Here is a 13,659-nt window from a genome sequence, read left to right on the forward strand (position 1 = left end):
AGGCTGGGGAGGAACATGGATCAGTCCGGGGGGCTGGGGAAGGCTCGGACAAGGGCTCTGTGTTGGAAACAGAGATGGGGCCAGGCTGCCAGGGCCATCTGGGAGTTATGTGCAGACTCCGGAGCCTCCAGAGTCGGATATCAGAGAGGCAGAGGTACAGGAGAAGCCTGTTCCTAGTGCACATGTGCAGAGCTGCCAGAAGGCAAGAACAGTTAAAACAAAAAGGATGACTCGGGAGTAAGGCCTGGAGATGATTGGCTCCTCCCATAAGGCTTAAAAGAGGAGCAAAGGCACATGGGCCCTTTGCAGGAAAGCAATGTTGTTAATTCTGTTCCCAGTTGGCATCTCTGTTTGATTCTGGACTCCGTGTGGCTTTGCCAACTAGGTCTTTGGCAGCTTGTCAAGGGAGATAAAGGTTGGTGATTATCCCAAAGGACTTCTCCCAAAGGACTTTTTGCAACTAATTGGGACTCAGCTGTGAATGAACGTAATTCATAGCTGTTGCAATAAAAGAGGTTTTTGGGACTACTTGTGTGTTTTAATGACTCAGGAAGCCTAGGTCACAACAGTATCATCAGCATATTGGTGATAGCTCAGTCCATGGTGACGGATGATCTCATCCATATAAATGTTGAACAGAAGCAGAGAGAATACTGAGGCCTGCGGAACCCCGTAAAACAGTGGGCGAGGGCTGGATCTCTCCCCTCCTATCAACAGTGATTGAGAGCAGCCGCAGAGGAAGGAAGTGAAGCAGGTTAGCACAAGGCCTCCCACTCCCATTCCCCAAAGCCGCCCCAGGAGAATACCATGGTCGATGGTACTGAAGTTGCACAGAGGTCAAGTAGAGCAAGGATGGATGCACTAGCCCCATCCCCTCCTGTCAGAGATCATCCAAAAGTGCTACCAATGCCATTTCTGTCCCAAATCCAGGCCTGAATCTTGATTGGTAGGGGTTGAGATAATCAGTTTCATCCAGAAACCTCTGGAGCTGCTGCGCAACCACCTTCTCAACAACCTTCCCCCAAAATTTGCATGTAAATCTATAGTTAGAACAAATGTAAGCCATTGTCAAATAATTTCATTTGGAAGAGTGGATGGTGATATAAGACATTTTCTGTTTTATTACTTTTAAGGTAAATGAATGCATATTTGTCTAGTTCTGCAGGTTTGAAATAAATCATATGTTTATTTACAGCTGTGCAGGTGCATATTAGGCATCCACTAAAAATAAAAATGCACACATTAGGTACACAGTAAAAACCTCACTCCCCTCCAGAAATGTTGATCCACTACTCTGGTAGCATTTTTTACTACCGGTTCAGGCAAACCGGCCCGAACCGGTAGCATTTCATCCCTGCTTTGCTTGCTCCGATCAAAGGGAGGGCAATGAGAAAGTGCTGTAAACCTTCTGGATACAGCTTTGAGCTTATTGCATTCTTAAGATTTGTTATTTTTCTTACTGCCATTGAATTGTGTCTGATTCTTGCAGAATGGCATGGTTTTTCAGAAGTGATTTGCCATTGCCTCCTTCCTATGCTCGAGACGAAGTGACTGGCCCAAAGTCATAAAAGTGGCTTTGTGCCTAAAGTAGGACTAGAATTCACAGTCTTCCAATTTCTAGCCTGAGCTCTTAACCACTACATCAAACTGGCTGTCTGGTTTGAGAGTTTGAGGAACTCAAACTAGTTCCTTGATTAGGCTGCTGTTTACTGCTTGTTTGTTTGTCTGGTGTTAATCCTGATGTTAATCTCTGCTTATCTGGGTATTGATTGCTGACAAAAAAAGGTATTCTGGTCTTTGGGGGCGGGGTTAGCTTTTTTTATTGGTTGTATTATTATTAACACTTTTGAATGCTGTGTAAATGTTGTTTGTCCCTTTGTGTCTATTAATGGCTGATTTGCCTGAATGCCAAGCTTCAAAGAATTACCTTGAATTTTTGAATTCAGCTTGGTGTTAGATGCTTATAGTTTTCCAAATGAAACTGGTTAAATCTGTCCATATGTTGTGAAATTAAGAAGTCTTCATTGTGTCTTCTGGCTGCTAGTTGGTGTTCATGGGTGTACTCTGCTAATCTTAGGCCTGTTTGTCCTATGTAGTGACTTTTATGGCCCTTACACTGCATGTTTGTTTGTTTGTTTGTTTATTTATTTATTTATTATATTTCTATACCGCCTTTCTCCCGTAGGACTCAAGGCGGAGTACAGTCAAGAAAAATATAGATACACAAACATCATAAAATTGCTAATTAAAATTATTATTATAACATAGTTTGGCCCAATTAAATAGAACCTAAAATTAGATAACATTTTAAAAACATTCACATGTTCATATGTTTAGCCCCGCTTGTTGGAACATCAGGGTTTTGAGGGCACGGCGGAAAGCACGGATATCAGGGATATGTTGTAGATGCCTCCTGTTTTTCTTCTTTGGCTACTGGATGTTTGGTTTACTGAAGATGTTTTGGAGGGTTTTAGTTGATTTGTAAGCTATGGTGATGCCATGTGGTTATAACTGATCGTTTTTGAGATGTTTTTGATGTATGGTAGTGACATATTTTTCATACAGTGTTGATGTACTGTAGTGAGTTGAGTAGTCAGGAACTTTTAAAAAAGTTGCGTGGGTATCCATTTTGTTGGAAGATGTTGTATAGACAGTATGTTTCCTTTTTCTGGTGTTCTGGATTGTGTTTGTGCTCGTCTGAATAATGTTCTTATACAGCTCCTCTTGTGGAAGGTTAGGTTGTTAGTTTTGTAGTGGAGCACTTGGTTGGTATGAGTAGTTTTACAATAGACTTTTGTTTGCTGCTGTTTCCTCTGCTGATAAGAATACTTGGAAAGGGTAGCGTGCTGTTTTCTTCTTCCATTATGAATGTTATTCCTTTGAAGAAGATGTCTTCTCTGGTTGTTCCTGTCTTTTTATTATAACAAAAGTGTCATCCATATACCAGATTCATACAGTTACTGTTGTATATCCTAAGAATGGTAATCACACTGGTGTTCATTTGCTGGTATATTTGTCCAGGAAACTGAAAATAGTGAGGCAGAGATTGGTGAGGTCTTATCATTTTAAGTAGTTGGATCTTAGTGTATTTGGTTAGGTGGTGTGTGTGTGTGTAGTACTGTTGCCATAAATTTTTCAATAGTTCCAGGTTTATGGATATAAAGAGTGCTCACTCTGTGCGAGCGTACTGGCCGGTGGGAGGCTATTGGTGGCAGAAGGCGGTCTCATAAGTACCCCGGCCCTAAGCCATGGAGCGCTTTAAAGGTGGTCACCAACACCTTGAAGCGCACCCGGAAGACCACCGGGAGCCAGGGCAGCTCGCGCAGGAGAGGTGTCACATGGGAGCGCCTCGTCGCCCCCATAATCCCCCGCGCGGCCGCGTTCTGGACCAGCTGGAGCCTCCGGGTGCACCCCAGGAGGAGCCCCATGTAGACAGCGTTGCAGTAGTCCAGGTGGGAAGTGACTAGTGCCTGAGTGACTGTGCGTAGAGAGTCCCGATCTAGAAAGGGACGCAACTGGCGTATCAGGCGAACCTGATAAAAAGCCCCCCTGGCCACAGCCGTCAAATGGTCTTCTAAAGACAGCCGTGCATCCAGGAGGACGCCCAAGTTACGAGCCCTCTCCGTGGGGGCGAGTGATTCGACCCCAATAGCCAGTGATGGCATCAGCTGGCTATATCGGGACTCTGGAAGCCACAGCCACTCGGTCTTGGAGGGGTTGAGTCGGAGCCTGTTTCTCCCCATCCAGGCCCGCACGGCCTCCAGGCACTGGGACATCACTTCAAGGGCATCGTTGGGGTGGCCTGGGGTGGAGATGTACAGCTGGGTGTCATCAGCGTACTGATGGAACTCCACCCCGAAGCCACGGATGATCTCACCCAGCGGCTTTACATAAATGTTGAACAGAAGGGGCGAGAGGACCAACCCTTGTGGCACCCCACAAGCAAGGTGCCTCGGGGTCGACCGCTGCTCCCCCGTCAACACAGATTGCGACCGGTCAGAGAGGTAGGAGGAGAACCACCGCAGAACGGTGCCCCCTACCCCCAACCCCGCCAACCGGGAGGTCTAACAGGACCAGGATAGAGGAGCAACCCCTATCCCGAGCCCTCCAGAGATCATCCACCAACGCGACCAATGCCGTTTCCGTGCTGTGCCCAGGCCGGAAGCCGGATTGGAGCGGGTCTAGATAGACAGCTTCATCCAGGTACCGGGGAAGCTGTTGCGCTACCACACTCTCAACAACCTTCGCAATGAAGCGAAGGTTGGAGACTGGACGATAGTTAGCCAAAACAGCCGGATCCAGAGAGGGCTTCTTGAGGAGGGGCCTCACAACCGCTTCTTTCAAAGCAGCCGGCAGGACCCCCTCACTCAAAGAAGCGTTAACAATCTTCTGGAGCCAGCCTCGTGTCACCTCCTGGGAAGCCAGTACCAACCAGGAGGGACACGGGTCCAATAAACATGTGGTCGCGTTCAGCTGTCCCAGGACCCTGTCCATGTCCTCGGGAGCCACAGGATCGAACTCCCCCCAGATAACACTCTCAAGACCTGCCTCAGTCATCCCGTCCGGACATACCCAGTCAGAGGCCAGCCCTTCCCGAATCTGAGCGATTTTGTCATACAGATACTGCACAAATTCCTCAGCTCGGCCCTGCAAGGGGTCATCCCGCGCTTCCAGATGGAGGAGGGAGCGGGTCACCCTAAACAGGGCGGCCGGGCGATTATCTGATGACGCGATAAGAGCGGCAAAATAGCTAGATTTCGCTGCTTTTATCGCCACTAGGTAGGTCTTAATATGAGACCTCACCAGTGTTCGGTCGGATTTGGAGTGGCTGGTCCTCCAACTACTCTCCAGGCATCTTTTCGGCGCTTCATCTCCCTGAGCTCCTCGGAGAACCAAGGAGCTAGGTGAGTTCGGTGCCGGGTCAGAGGCCGCAAAGGCACGACACGGTCCAAGGCCCCGGCAGCCGCATTATCCCAGGCGGCCACCAGGTCCTCAGCCGAGTCATGAGTCAGAGTCTCAGAAAATGGCCCAAGCTCCATCTGGAACCTATCAGGGTCCATCAGGTGCCTGGGGCGGAACCACCTGGTCGGTCCCGCCTCCCTGCGGCGGGGTGCAGCGGTTAGAAAGTCCAGTCGAAGGAGCGAGTGGTCAGACCATGACAAGGGTTCGATGACTATATCCCCTGTATCAAGGCCACTTGACCACTGACCAGAGACAAAAACTAAGTCCAGAGTGTGTCCACCCATGTGAGTGGGGTCATGAATTAACTGAGTAAGGTCCATGGCCGTCATGGAAGCCATGAACTCTCGAGCCACCTCAGACGTTTCGTCGACAGATGGCAGGTTGAAATCCCCCATGACTAGAAGTCTGGGGGTACCAACCGCCACCTCAGCTATGACGTTGAGCAGCTCGAGCAGGGCCATTGCCACGCGGCAAGGAGCCAGGTACGTGATCAACAAGCCCATCTGTACTCCACGACCCCACTTCACAAAAAGGGACTCACATCCGGCTATCTGTGGAACAGTGGTCTCCCTCGGATCAAGACTTTCCTTTATAATAACCGCCACCCCCCCGCCCCTGCCCTGAGCTCTCGGCTGATGGAATGCTCAGAAACCTGGTGGGCACATATCCACGAGGGGAAACCCCCCCCCCTCATGGCCCAACCAGGTCTCCGTAATACCTGCCAGGTCCGCTCCCCCCTCCTGAATAAGATCGCAAATGAGGATACCTGTAGTGTGGCTTTTTTCTGCTGGGAGGATAATGATAGCTTTAGGTTCTGTCCTCTGCTTTGAGTTGGTTCAGATTCTGTATTATTCTGGTTTGTGGTACAATTGTATGCCTTATGTTTTCTTGGGTCTCTATGGAAAGCCCTTAGAAAATGCTGCTTCTAAGGCTACCAAGAATAACTGATTAGCATCATCTATGTCATAGTTGAGGCGGAGGAGGAGGAGGAGAATGATCATGAATGCTCACCTCTGATTAAATAAATACCAACGTTGCCTAGATAACCTGAAGAACCAACTGGAACAAACCATGTTCCCCAAACACACTGAAATGCTGACAACCACCATCAGGACTACATCCCTAAGACAAGCTGGAAAAAGAAAATGAAAGTCCAAACCAAACTGCTCAAGCTAAACCTAATTCCCACAAGCAAAGAGGTACCTGAACTGGAATGAGTTGTGTCAATATATGTTCAGAGGCTCGCTATCCATTGCAAAACATGATGTCCTACAGAAAAGCCTCAACGGTAACATATATGGTGCTGTGGCTGAGGTGAATTGAGATGAAAAGAATCCTAGATGATAATAAATATAATAATAAGTAGAGAAGGACTTGCTGTCCTATATTAGGGCTCAATTCTGTCTCCCAGCTTTGCACAATGGTATGAGCCATTCAGTGCTGTTTTGTACTAATGAAGAACAGTGCATTTTGCCTTTTAAGTAATTTGTCCTATTGATTTTTTCCAATTTCTAGGGCAATTGAAATGTTTAGTGATGATGCTGATGACAACACGAATGAATCTTCCAACCCACAGCCTGAAATAGTACAGGTAGAAATAAAAGTTATCTTAATTCTGACTAATAATATTAACAATATGCTAATAGGACTGTGTCACATGTATTTATGTATTGAAGTGATGAAATCTGGAAGTATTCAACTGCTCTTGGGAGTCCTTAGTTGATAGAAGATGGAAAAGTTGGGCACTGCATAGTATTTTTGCATGTCTGTCTCTCTCTGTTTTTCCTTCCTCCCTCTTTCCCTCCCTCTCTTTCTCTTTTCCTTCCTTCTTTCTTTCTTTCTTTCTTTCTTTCTTTCTTTCTTTCTTTCTTTCTCATTTATATCATGACGTTTTGATTTTGCTAGCAATCAGAAAAGATTCAGATCCTAAATTATGAATGATCATATGACTTCCTTTCTTTTTTTTTCTACCAGTACCTAAGGGATGGAACACATATGTAACCTCAGTAGCTTTCTTATTTGTAGAATTAGAAATGGTCAGATACACTTTCCCTCTTTTTTTTCAAATTGCTTTTGAATTAGTCTAGTGCACAGGTGCACGGGTGTCATACTTGCTGCGTCAAGTTGCCGTCACATGACATTTTGCAACATTTTTCCCATTCACAGAGCTGGGATGGGCGTGGCCTGCATGTGACGCATCCGGCCCATGGGCTGCCAAGTTTGACACCCCTGGTCCAGTGAGTTCATTCCTGTGCTTGTGAGTACAGGTAGTCCTCAACTTGTAACAGTTCATTTAGTGATCGTTCAAAATTACAACTGAAAAAAAGTGATTTATGACCATTTTTCACACTTATGACCATTGCAGCTTCCCTTTGGTCATGTGATTTACATTCAGATGCTTGACAACTAATTAATATTTATGATAGTTGCAGTGTCCCAGGAGCACATGATCATCTTTTGTGACATTCTGACAAGCAAAGTCAATAGGGAAGCCAGATTCATTTAACAATTACTTTAACGATTACAATTCATTTAACGATTACTAATTTATCAACTGCAGTGATTCGCTTAACATCTGTGGCAAGAAAAGTTGTGAAATGGGCAAAACTCACTTAACAAATGTCTTACTTAGCAACAGAAATTTTGGGCTCAATTGTGGTCGTAAGTCGAGGACTACCTGTAGTCAACCATAAAACAAAAAGAGCTCTAGTTGGTCATCATTTTCTGCTCAGCCGTTAGCTTGCTCAGACTGAGCAGTGATTGGCTGAATGCAATCCAAGCACCTGTGGATTTCCAAGTGCATGGACCAAGCAAATACGTTAAGCATATTTTCAGACAATGAACAAAATGCATAGAAGGGCTGTCAAATGGGAAGGCTGATAACATGGGGTACTTCAAAATGTATCATCCTCATTGGTGGCTAGTACATACAGATTCATTTTATTTAAAATATGTTGATTTGCTTTTTTTTAACTTTAAAAGCCCATAAAATGCTTTCGGACTAATAAGTCACAAAAGTTAAGTATTTTTCACCCTCCACCTAGGATACGAAAATCTTCTCCCTGGAATTCTATCAATGACTGATCAAGATTGGGTCAGTTATTTTAAAAAACATCATCCAAGTTGGTCGGAAGGAGAAGCAGAATAATTTATAAATTGCACATCTGGAATAGTGTTTTCATATTGATATACTGAGTTGGCATTTGGCCTGTAATAACATGACTCGCTCATATATTCAAACTTTGGGAATATGATTAATTAAGCAGGAAAAATTAGTTATTATCCAGAATTCCATAAAATGCCTAAAATATAAAATGGGAGATTTATGTGACTAATTTGATTGGGATTAGATGGGAAGAATATCATTTTATTTATTTATCTAATTAATACATACTCAGTCATATCGTCTATCGAAAGTGTGTTTCATTTGGGACCTTTCTTGCTATAAAAAATCAACATATTTTTATTTTGCAGACAGATGAACTTTTCTGTAAATATGAAAGAAATTTGGAAGCAGCAGATCCAGGAAATATGTCAGGTATCTATGGAAGAATTTAATTGAAATATTTGGCATGAATTTTGATTTCCATGATTTCATTTCAAAAACCATGTATTGGTTTTTGCTAGTACTTTGCAATGAAGATGGTGGAATAAAAGTGTTACAGTCCATTGCCCTCAAATCCTATATTTGGATTCCAGGTCACATATTGACTAACTATTTTGGAAAGCTAGAGACTGGAGTAATCGAAGCTTTAGTCTGATCAGCAACAGGTCTTAGTTTGATGACTAAAGATGTTGTCAAAGAAATTATAAAGTATCTTGATTGTCATTTAAAAAATAAAGCTGTATACTATTTTTACCAATAGCCTACTACAAAATGGCAGCCTGCTCGTCCAGAGTTGTTATGAGTTGGGCAGCTTTTGTGAATATGATTTGTAAATAAATTATTTACATTAGGATAATTCTGTTTTTTTCTGTGGTTACTAAAAGTGTAGTCTTATATATCTCCCCAAAGCACCAAGTTGGGGACCAAATTAGAACTTCTGATCAGGGCCAAGAAGAGTGTTTGCAAAGGAGGCTTTCATTATGAATTGTCTCTGTTTCAGTCACATATTAGGTTCAGACAAGATTTTTCAGCTAGAAAGCCAGATTGAAAGGCAGGAAGAAACTGTATTTTGGAGCGGTGAATTGATGGCAGTTATAATTTATACAGATCAGGAGGCCTGTGCAGAAGATAACAAGGCTTCTAGAAATAAAAGGATTGATGGAGAGGAAAGCAAGATCAAGCAGTGGAAAAGGATGGAGGTGTATTGTCACATTGACCATGTAAAATAGAAGAAATTACAAAGATGGAAAGGGGAAGTAATGAGTCTCTGAGGAAAATGAGGGCAGAGAAAGGTTGCTATAGAAAGCTTACAGTTAACCCCAGAAGGCTTACAGTTTTCCATAAAAGCATTGTCTGGGTTTACACAGTGTATTAAGACATAAACTAGTTTACAAACCATAACAAATGTGTTCACAGATGCTAAATCATGTAAACCATATGAAGGCTTGCTTCAGTGTGTGAATCTACCCAGAGTAGTTCTGCGTTCATGTCTAGGATTCAAATATGTTTGTCTTGAATATCCCTGACACAAGAAACTTACACAGATTGTGAGATCTTTGGCCTTCCAGAGACTGCTGAACTGCAGTAAACAGCTTCAGCCAATATATGTAATGGTGAGAGATTTGCAAGTTATAGTTCAGCAACAGCTAGAAGGGCACAGGTTTTCTGTTTGGGCAATAAGAAATTCTGAAACTGTTAATAGGCCAGCCCTTTGTTAATGAAAATACTGATTTCATTGGCTCTGTTCTAAAATCAACCTGTTAATTTTCTCAGTTGAAGAAGCTGATGAGATGCTGATCAAATGTGAAGGTGGTGTAGAAGCAGCCCTAAGGTATGCCAAAATGTGGTGCAAATACATCAAGGAGCTCTTGAACTGGATAGACAAACGTATTACTTATGGTAAGTATATTTTTTTTGTCAACATCTATGCTTTATAGAAACTTGGCAGATGACTTTGACCCCGTCATTCTTCCCCTCATAGATTACCTATTCAGATAATATAATTCCAGATTTCTTCAGTAATGGGACTGTCCCCCAGGCCATCATGAGATTAAGGAAGCAGAATTTTGCATTAGAGTGGGTGCACTACTTACAAACTTAGCCACAAAGATTTCCAAAATTTTGAGGTTTTATCCAGCTCAGCAGAAATAAGCTTCCTGCTCTTATCATGGATTTCTGATGGAGATTCAATCCCCTCATGTGTTGGTTATTTGCAGAAATTGAATTTGCAAAGAACATTCTGAAGATAGCCGAAGCTGGAAGAAATATCGTTTTTTCTCAGGTAATGGTTCCAGGTTTTGTCTTCTGTGTGTTCATTTTGCAATCCATATCAAGTTACTTTCGTGCAAATGTCATAGAGTTTGTACGCAAACACAAACATTTTCTTTTTAAATCATCCTTTATATTTATGGGCAAGAATGTAGACATCTCATTTTCAGGCTCCACTTTAATAACAATCTTAACAATGAATTTATCCCTAATCACAGAAGCATAGGCAACATTTATATAGAAATAGCACAGGGGTGGGTTCTACTTACCTTTACTACCGGTTCGCAACAGGGTCGCACTATTCTGCTCATGTGCAGAAGCTTCTGCATGCGCAGAAGTGTTCTGATGACGTTGGGTCGGTGGGCGGAGCCTCCCACTGGTTATACTACTGGTTCTATAGAACCGGTCTGAACCGGGGGCAACCCACCACTGAAATAGCATGCATTAAAATGTCCCATTGTAGTTGTTGGGGCAAAACACACTTTACCCTCATAAAAAGACAACATGTGACCAAAACATTGGATGAAATATTTTAAATAAATGTATGTGCTCTTGATAAAGCAAAATCCTTATACCAATGATGTTTTAAGTATTATTTACATTTAACAGTAAGAGTTTAACTCATGAAACTAAGAAAGCTAAGTAACATTCAACCATGTTCTATCACAGTTTCCCAAAGAGATCAATACTCCTCGACTTTACAAACATTGGGTAGTTTGGAAGTGGTCCAGGTTTCATAAAACTTCATACTGTCAGGTTTACTTCGTTATATGGCAGTTGCTGTCAACCATTGTTATGTGGTTGGTAGTCTTAACAAAAGAAATTCAATCTCTTGGAAGCACCAGTGTTAGTGATACACAGAAATTTTAATCAAGATATTCTTGTTCCGCATATTAAGATATCAGAATAAGCTATGTTTTATGCATAAGCACTGAGTCTAATGCAGGGGTCCCCAATGCCCAGGCCATGGCTCTCTACTGAACCATGAGCTGTTCAAAACTGGACTGCCCGAAGCAGCGGGAGAGCGCATGCACACACACTCTATTTGCATGAATGGCGGGTATGCATGCGCACCGCTTGTGCAAATGGATCTGTGCACACATTTGTGCTTGCCTGCTGCTCACGCAGAACCATCCACTCTCCTCCCTCCCGCCAGTCCGCAAAGCCAGAAAAGTTGGAGAACTCTGGCCTAGTGAGTTTCCCAGGCTAACAAAAGACTGCTATGGAAACATGCCTCAACTACCTCTTGTGACCCAGGCCCAAGTAAGTAGTAGGAAAATCAGTCAGTGAAAAAACAAACAAACTTTATTCGAACAGCTGAGAATTACTTCATTCCCAGCGTCGTTCAACTAAATTAAAGCAAATTCCTCCCAACACAAATTCCTCAGTCCTATCGCAAATCTTGGTCCAATTAGGCAAACTGCTAAAGGCCTTTCTAGGCAAACGTTCAGAAGTCACAGATACAAAAATAAATACAAGACGTAGACGAAGAAGACGAAGCTACCAACGTTGTTTTCCAACAAAGCCCAAACGCCATTGCTGGCCTGTTTTAAGCCTTATGGGAGGGGCCAATAATCTCTTGGCCCTACTCCCGAGTTGTCCTCTTTGCTTGAGCTGCTCTTGCCTTCTGACAGCTCTTCTCATGCATGCATTAGGAACAGGCTCCTCCTGTTCCTCTGGAGGCTCTGGAGTCCGCACCTCACTCCCCAATGGCCTTGGCCCCATCTTTGCCTCTGATGCAGACCCCTCATCTGGGCCTTCCCCAGCCTCCAGGATTGGCCCATGTTCTTCCTCAGCCTCATCGCTCTGCTGCCAGTTCCGCAGGCTGCTGGCAGGCCACAACATTACCCAAGACTCATGCCAAGGATCAAAAGCCTCAAGTTTAAACTATTGAGAATGTGTACATGTTCCTTTCACCTTTGTACTGCAGTGAGAAGTAGCTATTGTGTGTGTGTGTGTGTGTGTGTGTGTGTGTGTGTGTGTGTGTCTTCGTTCTTGTCTCCAATATGAATTCTAATCTATACTAATCCCAGGTGTGAAGCCTGGTACTGTGGCAATGGCATTGAGTGCAGAATGAAAGCACTATACTATAAAAAATGAAAAGGGATGTGTGTTATTACTTTGAATGCTGGATCTGACAGAGAAGCTGGGAATGACTACCTCCTGTCAGCTAGAACGTGACTGTTCTAGCATGTTAATCGATACTTTTGTCTCCCCAGAATGGTATGCCTCTCCAGGGCCTCTATACCATGGTCATGGAGCATGACATAAAGGCAGGGAACGTAGCCATTGAAACAGCTGGAACGTTGCATATGAAAGAATATTATGAGGTACATCATTTTTCTGATTTAGATAAAAGCACCCCTATGCAAGAGCAACAATTTCAAATGCCCCTTGAGTCTATGAGACTAGAATCTTGCTCCTAAAGAGATTGTGGCTGGAACAACTGCATTTGAAGAAGATGGGGCTGGGAAATAGAAATGTAATGTTAAAACTGAGGGCATTGGTTTGATCAATTTTCTTCAAGCACCCATGTTAATTCAGCATATGGTGGTGTTTTGTTTTGTTTTTTAATTCCTGCTTAATACTACATTCTCTCCTGCTATCTACCCCCTAACGGTCCTCTTTCTGTTGTAGCCTCTTTGGGCCAAAAGGAATGAAATTGAGAAATGGCGGAAGGAATTCAAAGATCAGTGGCAGAAAGAACAGAAAAGGATGGTAAGAACAGATGAGGGGATGAGGTTGCAATCAGGGTTGGTCTTTTGACGGATATGCATGGGCCAAAGGTGTGAAAGTGCTATAAATGCTGCTATACATTCAGGATTTTAAATAAATTTCTGGACACTGGAAGTTCAGGTTGGGAGATAGATTAGGAAAACCTTCTTTAGGGAGACTGGGAGTTTTTATCCTAGAAAGTACCAGGATGGAGAAGAATGGACAAAGGATCACATCAATGTCTTGCATGCTAAATCATATTTCTTATAACCTGAGTAGACCAGATCTTCACATTGAAAGAAAGTGCTCTATTATTTTTCCAAGGAGTCTGTTCTCAGGAACATTACTTCATAAATAAATTTTACTTTTCCTTCTACTTATGAAGGTATAGATGAAAACACATAGATGATAAACTACCAAATTCTACTTATCCATCCATGGCAAGTGTAAGTGGCTGATGCCAAAATGAACTTTCCAAATCTAGGTTAGAATATGGCTTTTACATCAATGTTCATATCTAGGTTATGACAGCTAATGTAAAGAAACTTACATGATTGACAAAAGTTGATTTAGATACTTGTTTTAGTTTTTTGTTTGCTAAACTGCAA

The 13,659-nt window shown here is 43.1% G+C and overlaps 1 protein-coding gene across 9 annotated transcripts in view; it reads left to right on the plus strand.

Annotated features, from left to right (window-relative positions):
• The window catches only part of GMIP (GEM interacting protein), a 74,586-nt gene that overhangs the window by 31,350 nt on the left and 29,577 nt on the right, over positions 1-13,659 (plus strand). For all 9 annotated transcript variants that reach the window (XM_087886634.1, XM_034419367.3, XM_034419373.2 and 6 more), the window contains 6 exons: positions 6,478-6,553; positions 8,437-8,500; positions 9,842-9,967; positions 10,285-10,349; positions 12,556-12,666; positions 12,974-13,054. In XM_087886634.1, the coding sequence (XP_087742760.1) occupies positions 6,478-6,553; positions 8,437-8,500; positions 9,842-9,967; positions 10,285-10,349; positions 12,556-12,666; positions 12,974-13,054 (523 nt within the window). The remainder of the gene's footprint in view (positions 1-6,477; positions 6,554-8,436; positions 8,501-9,841; positions 9,968-10,284; positions 10,350-12,555; positions 12,667-12,973; positions 13,055-13,659) is intronic.

Source organism: Pantherophis guttatus, chromosome 2 (assembly GCF_059756535.1).
Source record: "Pantherophis guttatus breed Tessera chromosome 2, ASM5975653v1, whole genome shotgun sequence".
Lineage (NCBI taxonomy): Eukaryota > Metazoa > Chordata > Lepidosauria > Squamata > Colubridae > Pantherophis > Pantherophis guttatus.